General features: G+C 40.6%; 1 protein-coding gene across 6 annotated transcripts in view; it reads left to right on the top strand.

Annotated features, from left to right (window-relative positions):
* The window catches only part of FN1 (fibronectin 1), a 67,891-nt gene that overhangs the window by 27,159 nt on the left and 25,795 nt on the right, over nucleotides 1-14,937 (top strand). For all 6 annotated transcript variants that reach the window (XM_045198234.3, XM_024564008.4, XM_045198235.3 and 3 more), the window contains exons 18-24: nucleotides 594-788; nucleotides 2,015-2,287; nucleotides 3,580-3,846; nucleotides 7,654-7,748; nucleotides 9,256-9,424; nucleotides 9,862-9,948; nucleotides 12,496-12,687. In XM_045198234.3, coding sequence (XP_045054169.1) covers nucleotides 594-788; nucleotides 2,015-2,287; nucleotides 3,580-3,846; nucleotides 7,654-7,748; nucleotides 9,256-9,424; nucleotides 9,862-9,948; nucleotides 12,496-12,687 — 1,278 coding nt within the window. The remainder of the gene's footprint in view (nucleotides 1-593; nucleotides 789-2,014; nucleotides 2,288-3,579; nucleotides 3,847-7,653; nucleotides 7,749-9,255; nucleotides 9,425-9,861; nucleotides 9,949-12,495; nucleotides 12,688-14,937) is intronic.

Below are 14,937 nucleotides of genomic sequence, written 5' to 3'. Positions count from 1 at the left end.
GCTCTACGTTCATATGGGTCATTTCCCCCTCAAATCCATTTTATCAACCCTTACACACACAAACTCTCTAAAGCTGGTTCGTTGACTTATTGAATCAGACATTCCTGTAGTAGAAAGGGGGTAATTTTTCTGAAAAATCTCACGCTAAGATTTATACTAAAAGAGGAAGCTGAGTCGCGTCCATACTTAGCTCATTGGTGACTCCACTGTCCCTGGAGTCCCTAAAGAGCAGGCAGTGCTCCACAACTCTGTGCCCCAGGTGGCCCGTGGATCACTTCCCTCACGTAGAGCGCCAAGAGAAGGTCCCAGTTTCACATGCAAATTTACTTTCACCTTGTGGCTTCTCTAACAGGCATGTGTTAAGGATCTCGGGTCTTTAGGAATAATATTTATTATTAAAACAATATGCATGGCTGTTCTTAGCTCATCTCCATACCGAATACTCCTTAAAAGAAGTAGCAGCATCAAAAAAGTCAGCTTTTCAAGAATCACTACTTCTTAACTACTCAAGCAAGATGTTGAGGTCTACGGACACTTTTTCCCCTCTGTTTTGTAAAACAGCATCCCTTACTTATTCCTTCACAAATCTGCAGGGTACAGAATCGTGTATTCACCATCAGTCGAAGGCAGTAGCACAGAACTCAACCTTCCTGAAACTGCCAACTCTGTCACCCTCAGCGACTTGCAACCCGGTGTTCAGTATAACATCACTATCTACGCTGTGGAGGAAAACCAAGAGAGCACTCCCGTCTTCATCCAGCAGGAAACCACCGGCGTCCCTCGACCGGGTAAGTGAAGTTGAAGAATCTTCCTGTGCTATCTAATCCCTCAGGGCTTAGTCGGGTAACAGCTTTAACCTTCGTTTTGTTAGAGTGGTGAATCTCAACCTTTTTCATCTCGTGGCACACATAAACTAATTACTAACGTTCTACAGCACACCAAAAAATAATATTTTTTGCCAATCTGACCAAAAAAATAGGTATAGTTTTGATTTATTTATACCAGATAGCTATTGTTGTGTTGGCAGTTGTCGTTTTTTTTTTTTTATTTGACAGTCTAAGGCACAGGTGGCAAACACAAGGCCCGCAGGCCAAATTTGGCCCTCCTCCTTTTTTTATCTGGCCTGGCACCTTGTTTCTACCCGGCGGCAGCACCGAGCTCCTTACCTCTAGTTAAGGAGTAGCTACATTTATACAGTCCTAAGATTACATCCGGCCCTTTGAAGGCAACCTCGAGGCTGATGTGGCCCCTGGTGAAAATGAGTTTGACACTCCTGGTAAGGGACATCAGGTCAATGCCCTGACTAAATAGTCAGGTGTTGCATATTAAAAACTTGTGGCACATTGGTTGAAAATCACTGTGTTAGAGAAACACGGTAATCCTTGAATTGTGTTCATTCTTTTAGCCCGCTGAGGAGGACCAGAAGTGTGGGAAGAAAGAATAATGGTCTCTGTGGGGGAGTTGTTATTATCTCTGTCAGTAGTTCCGGTATGCTAATAATTTAACAGATTAGTTTATCCTTGAATTTATGAAATTTGGCTGAAATGTCCTCATTATAAAATAACATCAAAGCTGGTTACTGGCTTTCCTGATTAAAAACTGACACCATAAAATCTTCATATTTTTCCCTAGAAACTTAAGGGTCAGTTCATCTATTGCTCTTAAGTATTACAAAATGATTTCAGTGAAACGAAAATTACCACATATTTTTCTGTTGTCTCAATGCCTGTTTTGTATGTTAATTTTAAACTCTTCAATTGGACACTTCATATGTTGGGACATCATCTGCTCACCTACGTATTTTAAATAAAACCTTCAAATGTCATATGTCATAAGCTGTATGACTGAACCATGAAAATAAGCAGAGAAGCCTATTTTCTGGTGAACAGATGAAACCTAGCCTTGCCCTGGAGTGAGAGGCTCTGTGAGTTGCCTCAGACAACTCAGGAAACTGGCTTTTTAAAAACAATCTTCAGCAGGCGTGGTGAATAACCAGTTGGCTCTCGTCTATTAGATAAAGTTCCCCCTCCCCGGGACCTGCAGTTTGTGGAAGTGACAGACGTGAAGATCACCATCATGTGGACACCCCCCGAGAGTGCCGTGACCGGTTACCGCGTGGACGTGATCCCCGTCAACCTGCCTGGAGAGCATGGGCAGCGGCTGCCCGTCAGCAGGAACAACTTTGCGGAAGTCTTAGGGCTGTCCCCAGGGGTCACCTACCACTTCAAGGTCTTTGCCGTGAACCACGGGAGGGAGAGCAAGCCTCTAGTAGGAGAACAGACCACCAGTAAGTCCTGCTCCCGACCGCACCTCCACCCCATTTCTTCACCCTCACTGCCAAGGGGCACACGTGTGCGGTCCACCGTTTACTCCTGGGTCTACGTTAGGAAGAGGAAAGACCTTGGCCAGCGAGGGACAGTGCAGTGGACGTAAAGCACATTAAACTTGAACAAGACTCAGACGTGGGTGCTAAATGCTAACCCTTTCCCCAAATACATGTACCAGCGAAATGACACTAAGAGAGGGGAATTCAAGAGAACCTAATTTTCCTTGCTAATGGAGGCACAGATTGAAAATTTGAGGGCATTTTTGTGTAAATAAATGTATCTAGATCAAACTTCAGATGTAAGTTCCTAACACTTTTATAGTAGAAATATTTACAAATAGTAACTGCTAGGCTCTAGGTCCTCTGCCCAGTGCTTTATAAGCATTATCCTCATATTTAATCCCTGTGTTGACCTAATGAGGAAAGTCTTACTGCTGTCCCGATTGGCTACATGAAGAAACTGAGGCTTATAAAAAGGTTTATAAACCTCTGCGGCTTGTGAATTCACAAGTCTGGGAAGTGATGGAGCTGGGCACATTGGCCTATGTCTTCTTGACTCCCAAGTTCATGCTTCCAATTATTACAGTTACCTACTTTGTAAACATTTTCTGTCTCAAAAGTGTTTTATATCACTACAGGTTAACTGCTAGTTATCAAACTCAAGAAGAAAACTCACAATTTATGTGATGCTTTCACCAGTATCCTACCATGATTCTAAAGTTCTGAGTATAATTGTTATAATTATTGTCTAATTTCATAATTATTGTCTAATCAGAATCATGTGAAAATTACTTTTATTTCTCCATCAAAACACTTTATTCAATAAGTGCAGAATGTACTGTTTTTGCTCCATGTGGAGCTTTCTTTTTGCTCTCATTTTAGTGGGCTTATTTCTCTTTTCTTAACTTATTTGACTCAGCAGAGTAAATCATGGTATTTACAAGTTTCTTTTTAAATGCCATCTTTATAATGTTAGTGTCATCCAAGAGGGTAATGAGAAAGGCATGCTGGACAATTAGATTTTCCACAGATTCATAGCCAAGCAAAAAAGGTCAGCAATTTCTCCTGACTGACACAGAGTTTTGCAGAGTGCTCTGTAGCGCTCAAACTCTTCATGGCTGACTGTTTCCGAGGTTTAGACATAGACTATTTCAGCCTTAAGAAGACTTGAGCAAACGCAGTCAGACTTAGAATTTCAGTATGATAATTACTGAGGTTCAAAATTTCTTGATGTGTCTTATCCTATTTTCTAGAATTGGATGCTCCCACTAACCTCCAGTTTATGAATGAAACGGACTCAAGCGTGATAGTGACCTGGACTCCCCCTCGAGCCCGGATAGCTGGGTACCGGCTGACCGTGGGCCTGACCCGGGGAGGCCAGCCCAAGCAGTACAACGTGGGGCCCTCCGCCTCACAGTACCCGCTGAGGAATCTGCAGCCGGGGTCCGAGTACACCACCACCCTCGTGGCTGTGAAAGGCAACCAGCAGAGCCCCAGGGCCACTGGGGTATTCACCACTCGTAAGCCAAGTTCAATGTCTTTTCTTAGGGATTCCATTGGTTCTCACCTATAATTATGTTCTCTAGTCTTCCTCCATTTTTTAAAAGTGAAAAAACTTAGTACAAGAAATAAGTTTAAATTTTTTTTAAAGTTTGAAAATTATGCCTCTCATAGTGTGGTCCGTGAGCTGTTTGTTACTGGACAATAAGGAACTTGTGCCAGAATATATATCAGGAAGCACACTGTTTAATCCAGTTAATAATTTTTTGAAGTAAAATTCTCTTGGTGAAAGAAGCAGTGCGTTAAATTACATATGTTGCCAAGCTCTTTATTTGCTCCAGGACTAACCCTTTGAGTAACATGGTTTGAAGCACCCAGTTATTTAAAAATTGAACCCTGTTGTATTAAATGAATTCACCAAATACCAGTTAAGACAAGAAAAAATTAGCACCTCTGTTTACATGCTAATACCTTGGGCGTCGAATGATGGTGGTAAGTGCAGAATAAAAATGTTTCCTGACTGAACAGACACCGATGGAATGAGAAGCTGAGGAATGGTTTCTTTACGAGTATTATTCTGCAGCAGAACAGAGTAACTTTTTTTAAAAAAATGTAACCTTTCTTAAATTTCTCTTGAAATTCCATAGAAGGAAAATACAGTAATTTTTGGTCATGTCTGTCCTTTTGCTCAACCTTTTACAAGAAGTGGCCTTAAATCTCTTACGTATCTACACCACAATAAAACCCTGTCTTCATTAACTTCATCAACCCCGACTTCTACTAAATACTTTCTCATTCACATTATAAAGAATTATGAGACCCCTTATTTCTAGCTGGGTATTACTTATTTGTAATTTGACTTTTTGGATTACAGAAGCACCTAACATATGTATATATGTATGTGTGTATATATATATATATATATATATGTATATACATATATATATATATACACACACACACATACATATATACATATATATACAACATATATATACATACATAATTATATATATATGCAACTATGAACTAGTTTACAATTTCCTAAAAGCTTTCAACAAATCTTACTCTCTGATTAAAAATAAAGTTAAAAGGCATTCAAAAAGTGAATATAAGCTTAGTTCAAAAACAGCTATGGAATTTATTTCCCAAAGAAACTGTCTATAAATTTTCCCCTATAAGAATTTATAATTTACCAAAAATTTACTCCCATTTAAATTTGGTGTATGGTGTTACCTTTTTTATTCCTACATATAAGATATATTTTATGAAGGCTCTTTTGTTGGTTAGAGTACCTATAAAAGAAAAAGAATTTAAAAAAATTTTTTAAAGATTTTATTTATTTATTTTTAGAAAGAGGGGAAGGGAAGGAGAAAGAGAGGGAGAGAAATATCAATGTGTGATTGCCACTCAAGCACCCCCATCTGGGGACCTTGCCCACAACCCAGGCATGTGCCCTAACTGGGAATTGAACCAATGACCTTTTGGTTCTCAGGCCAGCACCCAGTCCACTGAGTCACACCAGCCAGGGAAGGAAAATAATTTTTAATGATACTAAAAATACTTCAGTGGAGCAAGGTGGGCTGATAGTGGCTATTTTAAGTATTGGGAGACTTTGATATATGGGGCATGTTCTTTTATTCTCTGCACAATACATTTATATAAAACGTAACTATATTTGAATTAAAGTGCTGATAATCAAAACTGATTTCACTAGCTAGAAGTTACCATAGTGCCTTGCACATAGTATATTTAAAACAATACTTAATAGATGATCGACTGAGGAAAGAATGATAATGAAAACAGCTCCAACAAGCTCAGATTTAAATAAGCCTGTGTTAGCAGGGAGTTCTACAACTTCTGTTGGACATCCAGTACTGTCTGAGGCTATAAACATCAGCAGGGCTTGCACATTTTGGAAATTATTTTAGTTTTCTGTAGCTTTTCTCTGTCCTACTAAGCTGAATTCTGGGAATAACTTTGCTGGGTTTTGTAACTTGTACTAAATTCTTAAGAGCAACTATGGGGGTGGGGGAGGTAGATCTGGGGGAAATTCAGTTTACTCCTTTATAAATCAGGTAAATTTTATTTCTTTAACAGCCAGGCTGCTCTTCCCCTGACAGGACCTGCCAGAACCCATGGCTCATACTCACAGTCACATCCTTTGTTTGACATCAGTTTGTGGGTTTGTGGTTTGGAGATTTTCCTGTAATGGGCTTCCCAGGCAGGGAGCTTCATCTCAGACTTGAGAAGGGTCTGGCTGGCTAGCTCAAGCAATAGAAAATACCCAATCTTTAAGCTCAAGACAGTTGAGGACAAAATAATTTGAGAAAGTTGGGGCTTTCACAGATGTGTTGAGTGAAAGAAGCTGACTGTTTACTGGATTGTTTCTTGTGGCCATTAACACAGTCACACGGGGCTGGCCGTGGCATTTTGGCAAAGTCAGCAGCAGCCAAGTGGTGTAAGATTTCGGGGACACTGGGAAGGCATCACAGGTCACTCCTTCCAGCCCCCCTCCCCTCAAATGTCATTAAAAGAATAACATACTTAGGAAACAGCTCACTAAACCAGTAGTGAACAATTAGAACAGGCATTACAAAGTGGCCCACACACATATTTTTATTTTTCCCCACACAACATTAAAAAAAAATATTATTTTAATTGCACATTAAAGCCAGACAAAAAATTTTTAAAAAAAGAAAGAAAGAAGAGAAAAGAAAGAAAGAATGGCACTATTGGGTCTGAATTCCCACATGACAAAGTCAAAATAATTGACCGGACTGAGTAGAAACTGGAGTCTTCAGACTTTAGTCCCTGTTTATACCATTCTGGAGGGCAATTCTTTGTCTCACCAGCCATTGGTGTTTTACAATAAATACATCTAATAGTTTTCCCCCCTCAGAGGGCACGGAATTTGGTTGGGATGTAGAGAGGAAGCAATTGTGAAGGCCCAAATATGTGACCAGGACCGTCAGTGCACTTGAGACCCTTGGATCTGATGACCTTGCTCCAATATCTTGGCTTCTGAGGCCTCGCCTTTCCCACAGCAGCCGTGACCAAGTGCTTATTCTCCCTGTTACAAGATTCAGCCCCTCAGCCGATTACATTTAAGAATTCTAAATTTATAATAAGATCTGTAGGCTTATTGAAAATGTCTGTCCTAACTTTCTGTATACCTACTTTTTCTTTCTTTTTTTTAAAAATTATTTTTAATTAATATTTTCACTAAGGGCAATAACAGTGGTGTTCAGGATGGTAGAATAGGAGAGGAAACTTGTTACAATTCCTGATTCCAGTGGCAGAATATTAAATTTCTGCAGTATTGCTGTTCTGAATGAATACTCTCATATTTTAGGAAAGACTTTTTAGGATTTATAAGTATATCCATGATGGCCAATTTTGCTTAACTTTCATATGGCATCCCCTATTGCAACTGAAAATAATTGACCATCATCATCAAGTAATTCAGCATACAGATATTTTTAGACCATTGTCTAAAATTTAACCTTGGTTCTCAAATTAATGATTTAGAGGCAGAATGATGATTAGTTGGCAATGACCAGGTTCACTCACATAGTAACACTATAAACTCAAACCCTGACTCTGATGAAAAGACGTTAATTTGCGCTACAGGATTTGGGCAGCATGTAAAAGACTGAGAATCCCTGACCTGCTCCAGATCCTCATCCAGCAAAGGGACATATGTGGCATTCTGGGTCCACTAGCTGAGGAAACTGAGGTTCTTGATGAAAATGCTCATCACCTGCATTCTCTGCATCCATGTGTGATGCCAAGGTGTTGACATGTGCATTGGTCCTATCTCACAGTGCAGCCCAGGGGCTCCATCCCACCTTACAACACGGAGGTGACGGAGACCACCATCGTGATTACGTGGACGCCTGCTCCAAGGATCGGTTTTAAGGTAAGTCGCAGGTGTTCCTAACGTCTTGTGATGCGGCCCTGAGGTGCCCTCACCTTGCTGGATGCCGTAGGAACAAGACATTCAGAAGTCTGGGATCTAGACTGTGTTGCCTGCTCCTGTTCCTACCTCTCTGATTACAGTGTCAGGGCAGAACAGTACTTCTGCTTCTCTGAATGGCTGGAAGGACAGACTCAGGGGATGGAAGTGCTTTGCAAAGGCTAACATGTTAGCGTGGAACTATTAGCTGTTGTCTGAATTTCTCTATCCTTTCCTCCAGGGAACTACATTTAAAAATATAAAGGAAACTCCATTTGATGTGTTGTTCTAAACGAGTGTCCACAAGTTCATGAAAGCCCATTTGGGGAGACAGACTAAACTCAAGTCACTTAAAAATCACATTTTTATCCCTTTGATTTCATCTCAACTTGTTCAAAGCCTCCCCCCACCCTGCCCCCATGGGTCCACCCCTTAACAGAAGTTAAGATTAAGGTGTTCCCTGTAGATATATATCATGTCCTTTAAAGCGATGATATTAGGGAAGTGATGAACACAAATGAATGTTTAAAAGAATTCTTTTTCTTTTCTTTTTTTTTTTTTTGGCATTTAGAGCATATAGAGAGAACATTTATTGGAAATCCAAATGAAATCCCCATGATTGTTTGTTTAGAAAAATACAGCAAAGTTCATGTCTTCGAGGTGTGCAAATGGTCGTATTGATGAACACGCTAGCATACCTTTTAAGTCTTCCTTAACAGTGTCATTCTGACTTCCAGAAGCCTTGTAACACACAAAGGATGTCTACAGAGTTGAACATCGATGACACAATATTACCTAGGATTTTGAAAGAAACTCTTTTTTAAAAAAAAAATTTTATTGTTATTCAATTACAGTTGTATGCCTTTTCTCCCCATCCCTCCACCCCACCCCAGCTGAACCCACCTCTCTCCCCCAGAAAGAAACTCTTAAAAGGACTTAAAATTATGGGCACATTCATTTATTATCCTGCAATTGAAGCTACGAAGATACTTCTTCAAAAGGAATATTTTTGCAATACAAAGTGTTACAGAGGCTAGAACCCCAAATGGCAACTAAGAAGTGAACTGAATATTAATAACTCATTAAAGAGAGAGCTAGGGGATTTCTTCCAGTGAAGAGAATATAGTAATGAACTTCCCTGTGGCCGAAAGCACCTGTTACGGTTTGTATGGGGAGATGATTTATCAAGTAAAATAGTAGGTAATGACATTTCCCTGGAAGCTTTCATTGCCACCACCTTTGTGCAGTTTTGGAAGACACCTCCCCCACCCCAGCCCCTCAGGACAGAGAATCTCCAGCTAAAGTATCTAATAGAGCGAAAGTAAGGCCCCAACTCACTCCCCAGTAAAAGCACATTGTGCAGTTCCCGTGTAGTTTTTCACATTCTGCGAAGCCTAGCCACAGCCCCTCGGCCGTAACCCGGCTCTGGAAATATTTGTCCTTGGTGTTTATCTTGCTTTCCTTCCTCTAGCTGGGTGTACGGCCAAGCCAGGGAGGGGAAGCCCCGCGAGAAGTGACTTCAGACTCGGGAAGCATTGTTGTGTCGGGCCTGACTCCGGGCGTGGAGTACGTGTACACCATCTCAGTCCTCAGAGATGGGCAGGAGAGAGGTGCACCCATTGTCAACAGAGTGGTGACACGTAAGAGGAGCTCTTTGCTGTCTTTTCTTTTTTCAACTGTTCCACTTTCAAAGAATAGCTGACATCATATCATCTTTACTTATGATAATGGCACAGGGGAAAGAGCCACCCCTGCTGTTCTAAATTTTAAGTTGCAAGTTCAATTCATGTCATATATTCCGTGTCATCAGAAGTGTTCTTTCCGTGTCAAGAATATTTATGAACTGGCAAGATGGAAAGGATTTCTCTAGTATTATAAAATTGTTGATCATAAAAAAATTCTGTCAGAGGATTACTGCCCACCATGGTTTCATAATACAACTTCTGTGTTTTTACTAATTCTTTCCAAAAGAGAGAGAGGAAGGAAGTGAGGGAGGGAGGGAGGGAGGAAAACATTCCATAGGTCGAGTAATTTGTGTTAGCTTTAACTTTTAATTTACAATTTGTTTTCCACATAGCCTTGTCTCCACCAACCAACTTGCACCTGGAGGCAAACCCTGACACCGGAGTGCTTACGGTCTCCTGGGAAAGGAGCACCACTCCAGGTAAGCCTGCCGTGTATCTGAGGGCATGTGTGTGCTGTACCTTTCTGAGACAAAGGGTTTAGTAACGGTTGATCTCAGAGAAATGTAGGTTTAAAATGATAAGTACCTCCTACCCTTGCTTAAAAAATACAGGAGGACATGAGTGAACGTCATGGAGTGACAGGTAGGGTGTTTTACTGCCTGCTTGTTTAAATCACAGGAAAGAGAACATGGCAGAACCTTAGGGAGCTGGGGGAGTTGTGAGGGCTCAGGAGAAGGTTCTGGAAGGTGATGTTTGCTCAGGGACATTCAAAATTGCCAAACAAATGGATGAAACTATACTGTGTAATTTTCCTTTTAAGGCGTATTACGGATTCCATGTTTATGGTTCAGTGAGGTTTCAGATATTTTGTCATGGGTTGCACCACGCAAATCTCGGGGTCATGGAGGGTAGACATGGTCCATTTTACAAAATGAAAAAATAGACTCAGAAGAAAACTGACCTGCCCGCAGTCACAGATTACAAATGTCACACACCCTTGGGATTGTAGCTAAAGTTTTTCATGCCCCTTCTCACACCCAGCATCACGTACTGTATTTGGAACTTAATTATGTGTTTTTTGCTTATACTCAACACTGAGAAATTTGCTTAAATGGAGTTCCATGACCATTTTTAAAACTTTAAATGTAGCTTTTGTCTAAACTTCATGTTCACACACGTTGAAACTTGTTTATAGAGTTCAAAAGTGATTAAAGTTAGCTGTAGCAACATTCAAGTAACATGATGTACCGTGACCATGATCAGAGAAATTTTGATATTCCTCACCTTTGCCAAGCCCATATGAGTCTCTTTAAATCAGAAATGGTTAACTAAAGTGTAATTAGTTTATTTAATATTGGTTATATTGGAAGAATCACTATTGAGATATCAGGATACTCATAATTGAGAAAATTCTGAATTAAACAAAAACAGAAGTTCCAACTCATGATTTCATCCATAACTGTTATACTTCTTACTTTAAGATCTACATTTAGTTTATAATTTCACTAATTCTAATTTCACCGCAGTTTTTTTAAGGATTTTATTTATTTATTTTTATTTATTTTTTTAGAGAGGGGAGGGAGAAAGAAAGAGAGAAGGAGAGAAACATCAATGTGTGGTTGCATCTTGTGTGTCCTCCACTGGGGACCTGACCCACAACCCAGGCATGTGCCCTGACTAGGAATCCAACCAGTGACCCTTTGGTTTGCAGGCCAGCACTCAATCCACTGAGCCACACTAGCCAGGGCTAATTTCACTGTAATTTTAAAAACAGTTCTTACTTTGTTCAGGCACACAACTAAGAAAATTGTCTCTTAATTATCTGATTAATGTGTATAGTCATACAGAATAAAACTAGCTCAAAATATCCTTTTAAAATTAAAGAAAAGCTTTTATTTATTTATTTTTAGAAAGAGGGGAAAGGAGGGAGAAAGTGAGGGAAAGAAACATTGATTGGTATCCTCTCTCACACCCCCAACTGGGGACCTGGACCACAACCCAGGCTTGTGCCCTGACTAGGAATCGAACCGACAACCTTTTGGTCTGGAAGCCAGTACTCAATCCACTGAGCCACACCAGCCAGGGCCAAAATATCCCTTTTAATCCCCCTCTGAGGTAGAGTGATTTTGGTGAAGTTTTCATGGTCTGTGGAAACATTGCTTAAGCCAAAGTTACACTATTTCCAGCTAAATGACTCTGAACTTGAAACTAAGTTGGCAAATTTCATGCTTGCCAAAAGCTAGGTCATTAATATTTGAATGGATAGCCTAGTGTGCCTGTCTGGAGGGTTGCTAGCAAATGTAACGACCTCGACATTTATTTCCCATCCAGCTGGATTTCCTCGTCTGTACCACTTTAGTTTTCACCCTGTGTCTAATGACAAAATATACCATCTTTCTCTTGCCCTTTTTAGTAAGTTTAACTTAAATACACTTTCTCATTTACTTTAGTCTGTCCCTGCAGATTTCTAGTTACTATTGTTTCCACTTGTATCCTCCTCCTCAACCCTCTTACTGCCTAATTTCTATGATTCATGGAATATTTATCAATTAATATTCTTTCTCTAGAATAGCCACTTCCCTCCCCCCCACACACACTTTTGCTCCTTTTCCCTTCCCTTTCTGTAAATCCCGTATAGGGTTAAGACTTCGTAGTTTAGGAGAGCCCACTTCAGGGAATGATCCTAACATTGGAAGCCATTTCACGCTAAGCAGATAAAAAGGAATATTTCTCAGGTGTCATGCAGATGACCCATTGCAGAAAATCAGGATACAGTGGTACAAGGGTCATGGAATTTTGAGACAGGAAAGCCTTTGGCAATCACTTCCCTGTTAACAAGATTTTCTTTAAACCAAGGATATTAATTCCTGCCTCAAAGAGTTGTTGTAAGCACTAATGACAGTAGAGTTCCTTGATAAATGCCTTTTCCCCATTTGCCTTCGTGAGTTCCTCATGGGGGTCTGGTTTAGAATGCTCTGGGTTGCAAATCCTCCATTCAGTAACTTCTGCCTTTCTGTTTTCGGCAGACATTACTGGGTATAGAATTACCACCACCCCAACAAATGACCAGCAGGGATATTCTCTGGAAGAAATGGTGCGTGCAGATCAGAGTTCCTGCACTTTTGAAAACCTGAATCCTGGCCTGGAGTACAATGTCAGTGTTTATACTGTCAAAGATAACAAGGAAAGTGTCCCTATCTCTGATACCATCATCCCAGGTAATGGAGAAATCAGCTGTTATCCTCAGAGTGGCAGTTTCAGTAGGAGTGGGGATTAACGTGTTAATCCCCGGATGGTTGAGAGTGTCAGATATAGTTGGGATTTAATTCTGACCTCCCAGGCATACTTGTCAAAACCATGAAGTCAAAGCAACTATTTGGACAAATGCTTGCTTTAACACCGCTTACTGTCTGTGCTTCACTGGGATGCTGTCTGTCGCGATGAGTATGTAACGGAGTGGCAACCATGAATGTCTGCTAACTCTGAATGTCTGCTCACGGGGAAATGGTACTAAAGCAATGTCACGTGTCTGTAGCCAGTACTGATAGGCTCAAAGGAATATGGTATTTGCATCCCATCAGTACATTTGTGCCTGGTTGCACAGTCCAGTTGTCAACTGCTGTCTGTGGAAGAGTACCTGTCTCTATATGTGAGCACTGAAATAGCACTAGACTGATACATCCAGTTCTTCTGGATATTTCAAATCCTTCTGTTTTTAAATTGAAAAGAAAGAAACAGAAAGACCACACCTTCAGGGTCTTCTGTCTTAGGGACTGAAACAGCACTGAGAAGACCTACCCAGGAATAGGTTTGATGTCTGTCACAAACCCAAACTGGACTGCGACAGAATGAAAGCAGACAGATCGTGTTCCCCTTCGCACTTTTTGGTAGAATGCTTTAGTAATGCCAATTAAATAACTTTGATTGTGAATCGAACAAAATATTGGCAATGGCCTTGGACTCAGGCCTATCTGTCTTCTACCTGAATATGCTTTTAGATGGCACCTTTCACACCATATATTCATAGTGTGTTAGCATTATGACCTTGTGTTGCCATGAGTTTTTGTATGGGGAAAGAAAAGAAAAAAAGTTGTCAACCAAGTTTTAAAAACATTTTCTTCATGCAAGCTTTATTTTCCTACTTTAAAAACATTGGATTTTTTTCTTTAACATTGCTGGTACCTCCTACAGATATTGTGTCTGCATCCTGGAAATGGTTTTGACATCCTAAACAGGCCTATAAATTTTAGGAACCTGAGAGGTTCAAACGATACTGTTTTAGAGACATTTTCAAAATGTAAGAAAATCCCTAAAAATCCTGGAACCGGTTTGATTCTCCCAGGGAAGCAAACTATTCCCGATGCTCAGACAGTCTTTCGGATGGTTTGGACCAGATTGCATATTAGCGTCATAGCTTTCACATTCCATCGATTTTACTACTCATAACCTGATGTACACTGCTTTATTTTTTCCTCTTTTTTGCCTCTATTTTTCTTTTGCCCCCCCTCCCTTTTGCTTTGTAACTCAATAGAGGTGCCCCAACTCACTGACCTAAGCTTTGTTGACATAACTGATTCAAGCATCGGCCTGAGGTGGACCCCGCTAAACTCCTCCACCATTATTGGGTACCGCATCACAGTAGTTGCGGCAGGAGAAGGTATCCCCATTTTTGAAGATTTTGTGGACTCCTCAGTAGGATACTACACAGTGACAGGGCTGGAGCCGGGCATTGGCTATGACATCAGCGTTATCACGCTCATTAATGGCGGAGAGAGTGCCCCTACCACACTGACACAGCAAACGGGTGAATTTTGAAAACTTCTGTGTTTGAGACACGGATGGTGTTGCATGCTGCCACCAGTTACTGTGGTTAAATGTGGATGTTTCAACGGAGAAGCCAGCAGCAATTGGCCAAAGGTTAAGAGAGGGTAGTTTGAGGAGCCAGGAAACAAAGGCAGATGCTAAACTAATTGGATGAAGACATATTCAAATAGTCTTAAGTGTGCTTTCATGTAAAGCACAAATATGTATAAAGCTAAAGAAATATAGATAGCCAGTCCATTATATGCAAAAGGGCAAAGATTCATTGAACTTGCAGGCCCGTAATTTTTAAAAATTCTCTAACATTAATGCTAAATTTTATAATAAGCACCAGTTAATTAGAAGTGTCTGTCCAAAATGTACCGTTATGTGTTTCCGTCTACTCTTCGATAAACTCTACCACACTCCTTCTTTGTAGCTGACAAAAAAAACCCACTGAAATGTACAGTGGACAGTATAGTGGCAGGAGGGTTGTTTGGAGGGAGAGAAAGACAACGGCAACTCTGGAGCACTCTAAGTTCCATTGTTATGGCGAGGTGAAGAAACTCCTCTTTAACCTCGGTCTGGGGGCCAGCATGCAACATTACAAACGTTCTCTGCCCTGCATGGTAAGAAACATGCTGAGAGCCGATTTGCATGAACCCTCT

The sequence above is a fragment of the Desmodus rotundus genome, chromosome 2 (assembly GCF_022682495.2).
Source record: "Desmodus rotundus isolate HL8 chromosome 2, HLdesRot8A.1, whole genome shotgun sequence".
NCBI classification, from domain to species: domain Eukaryota; kingdom Metazoa; phylum Chordata; class Mammalia; order Chiroptera; family Phyllostomidae; genus Desmodus; species Desmodus rotundus.
This window is presented reverse-complemented; position numbering and strand designations above follow the sequence as displayed.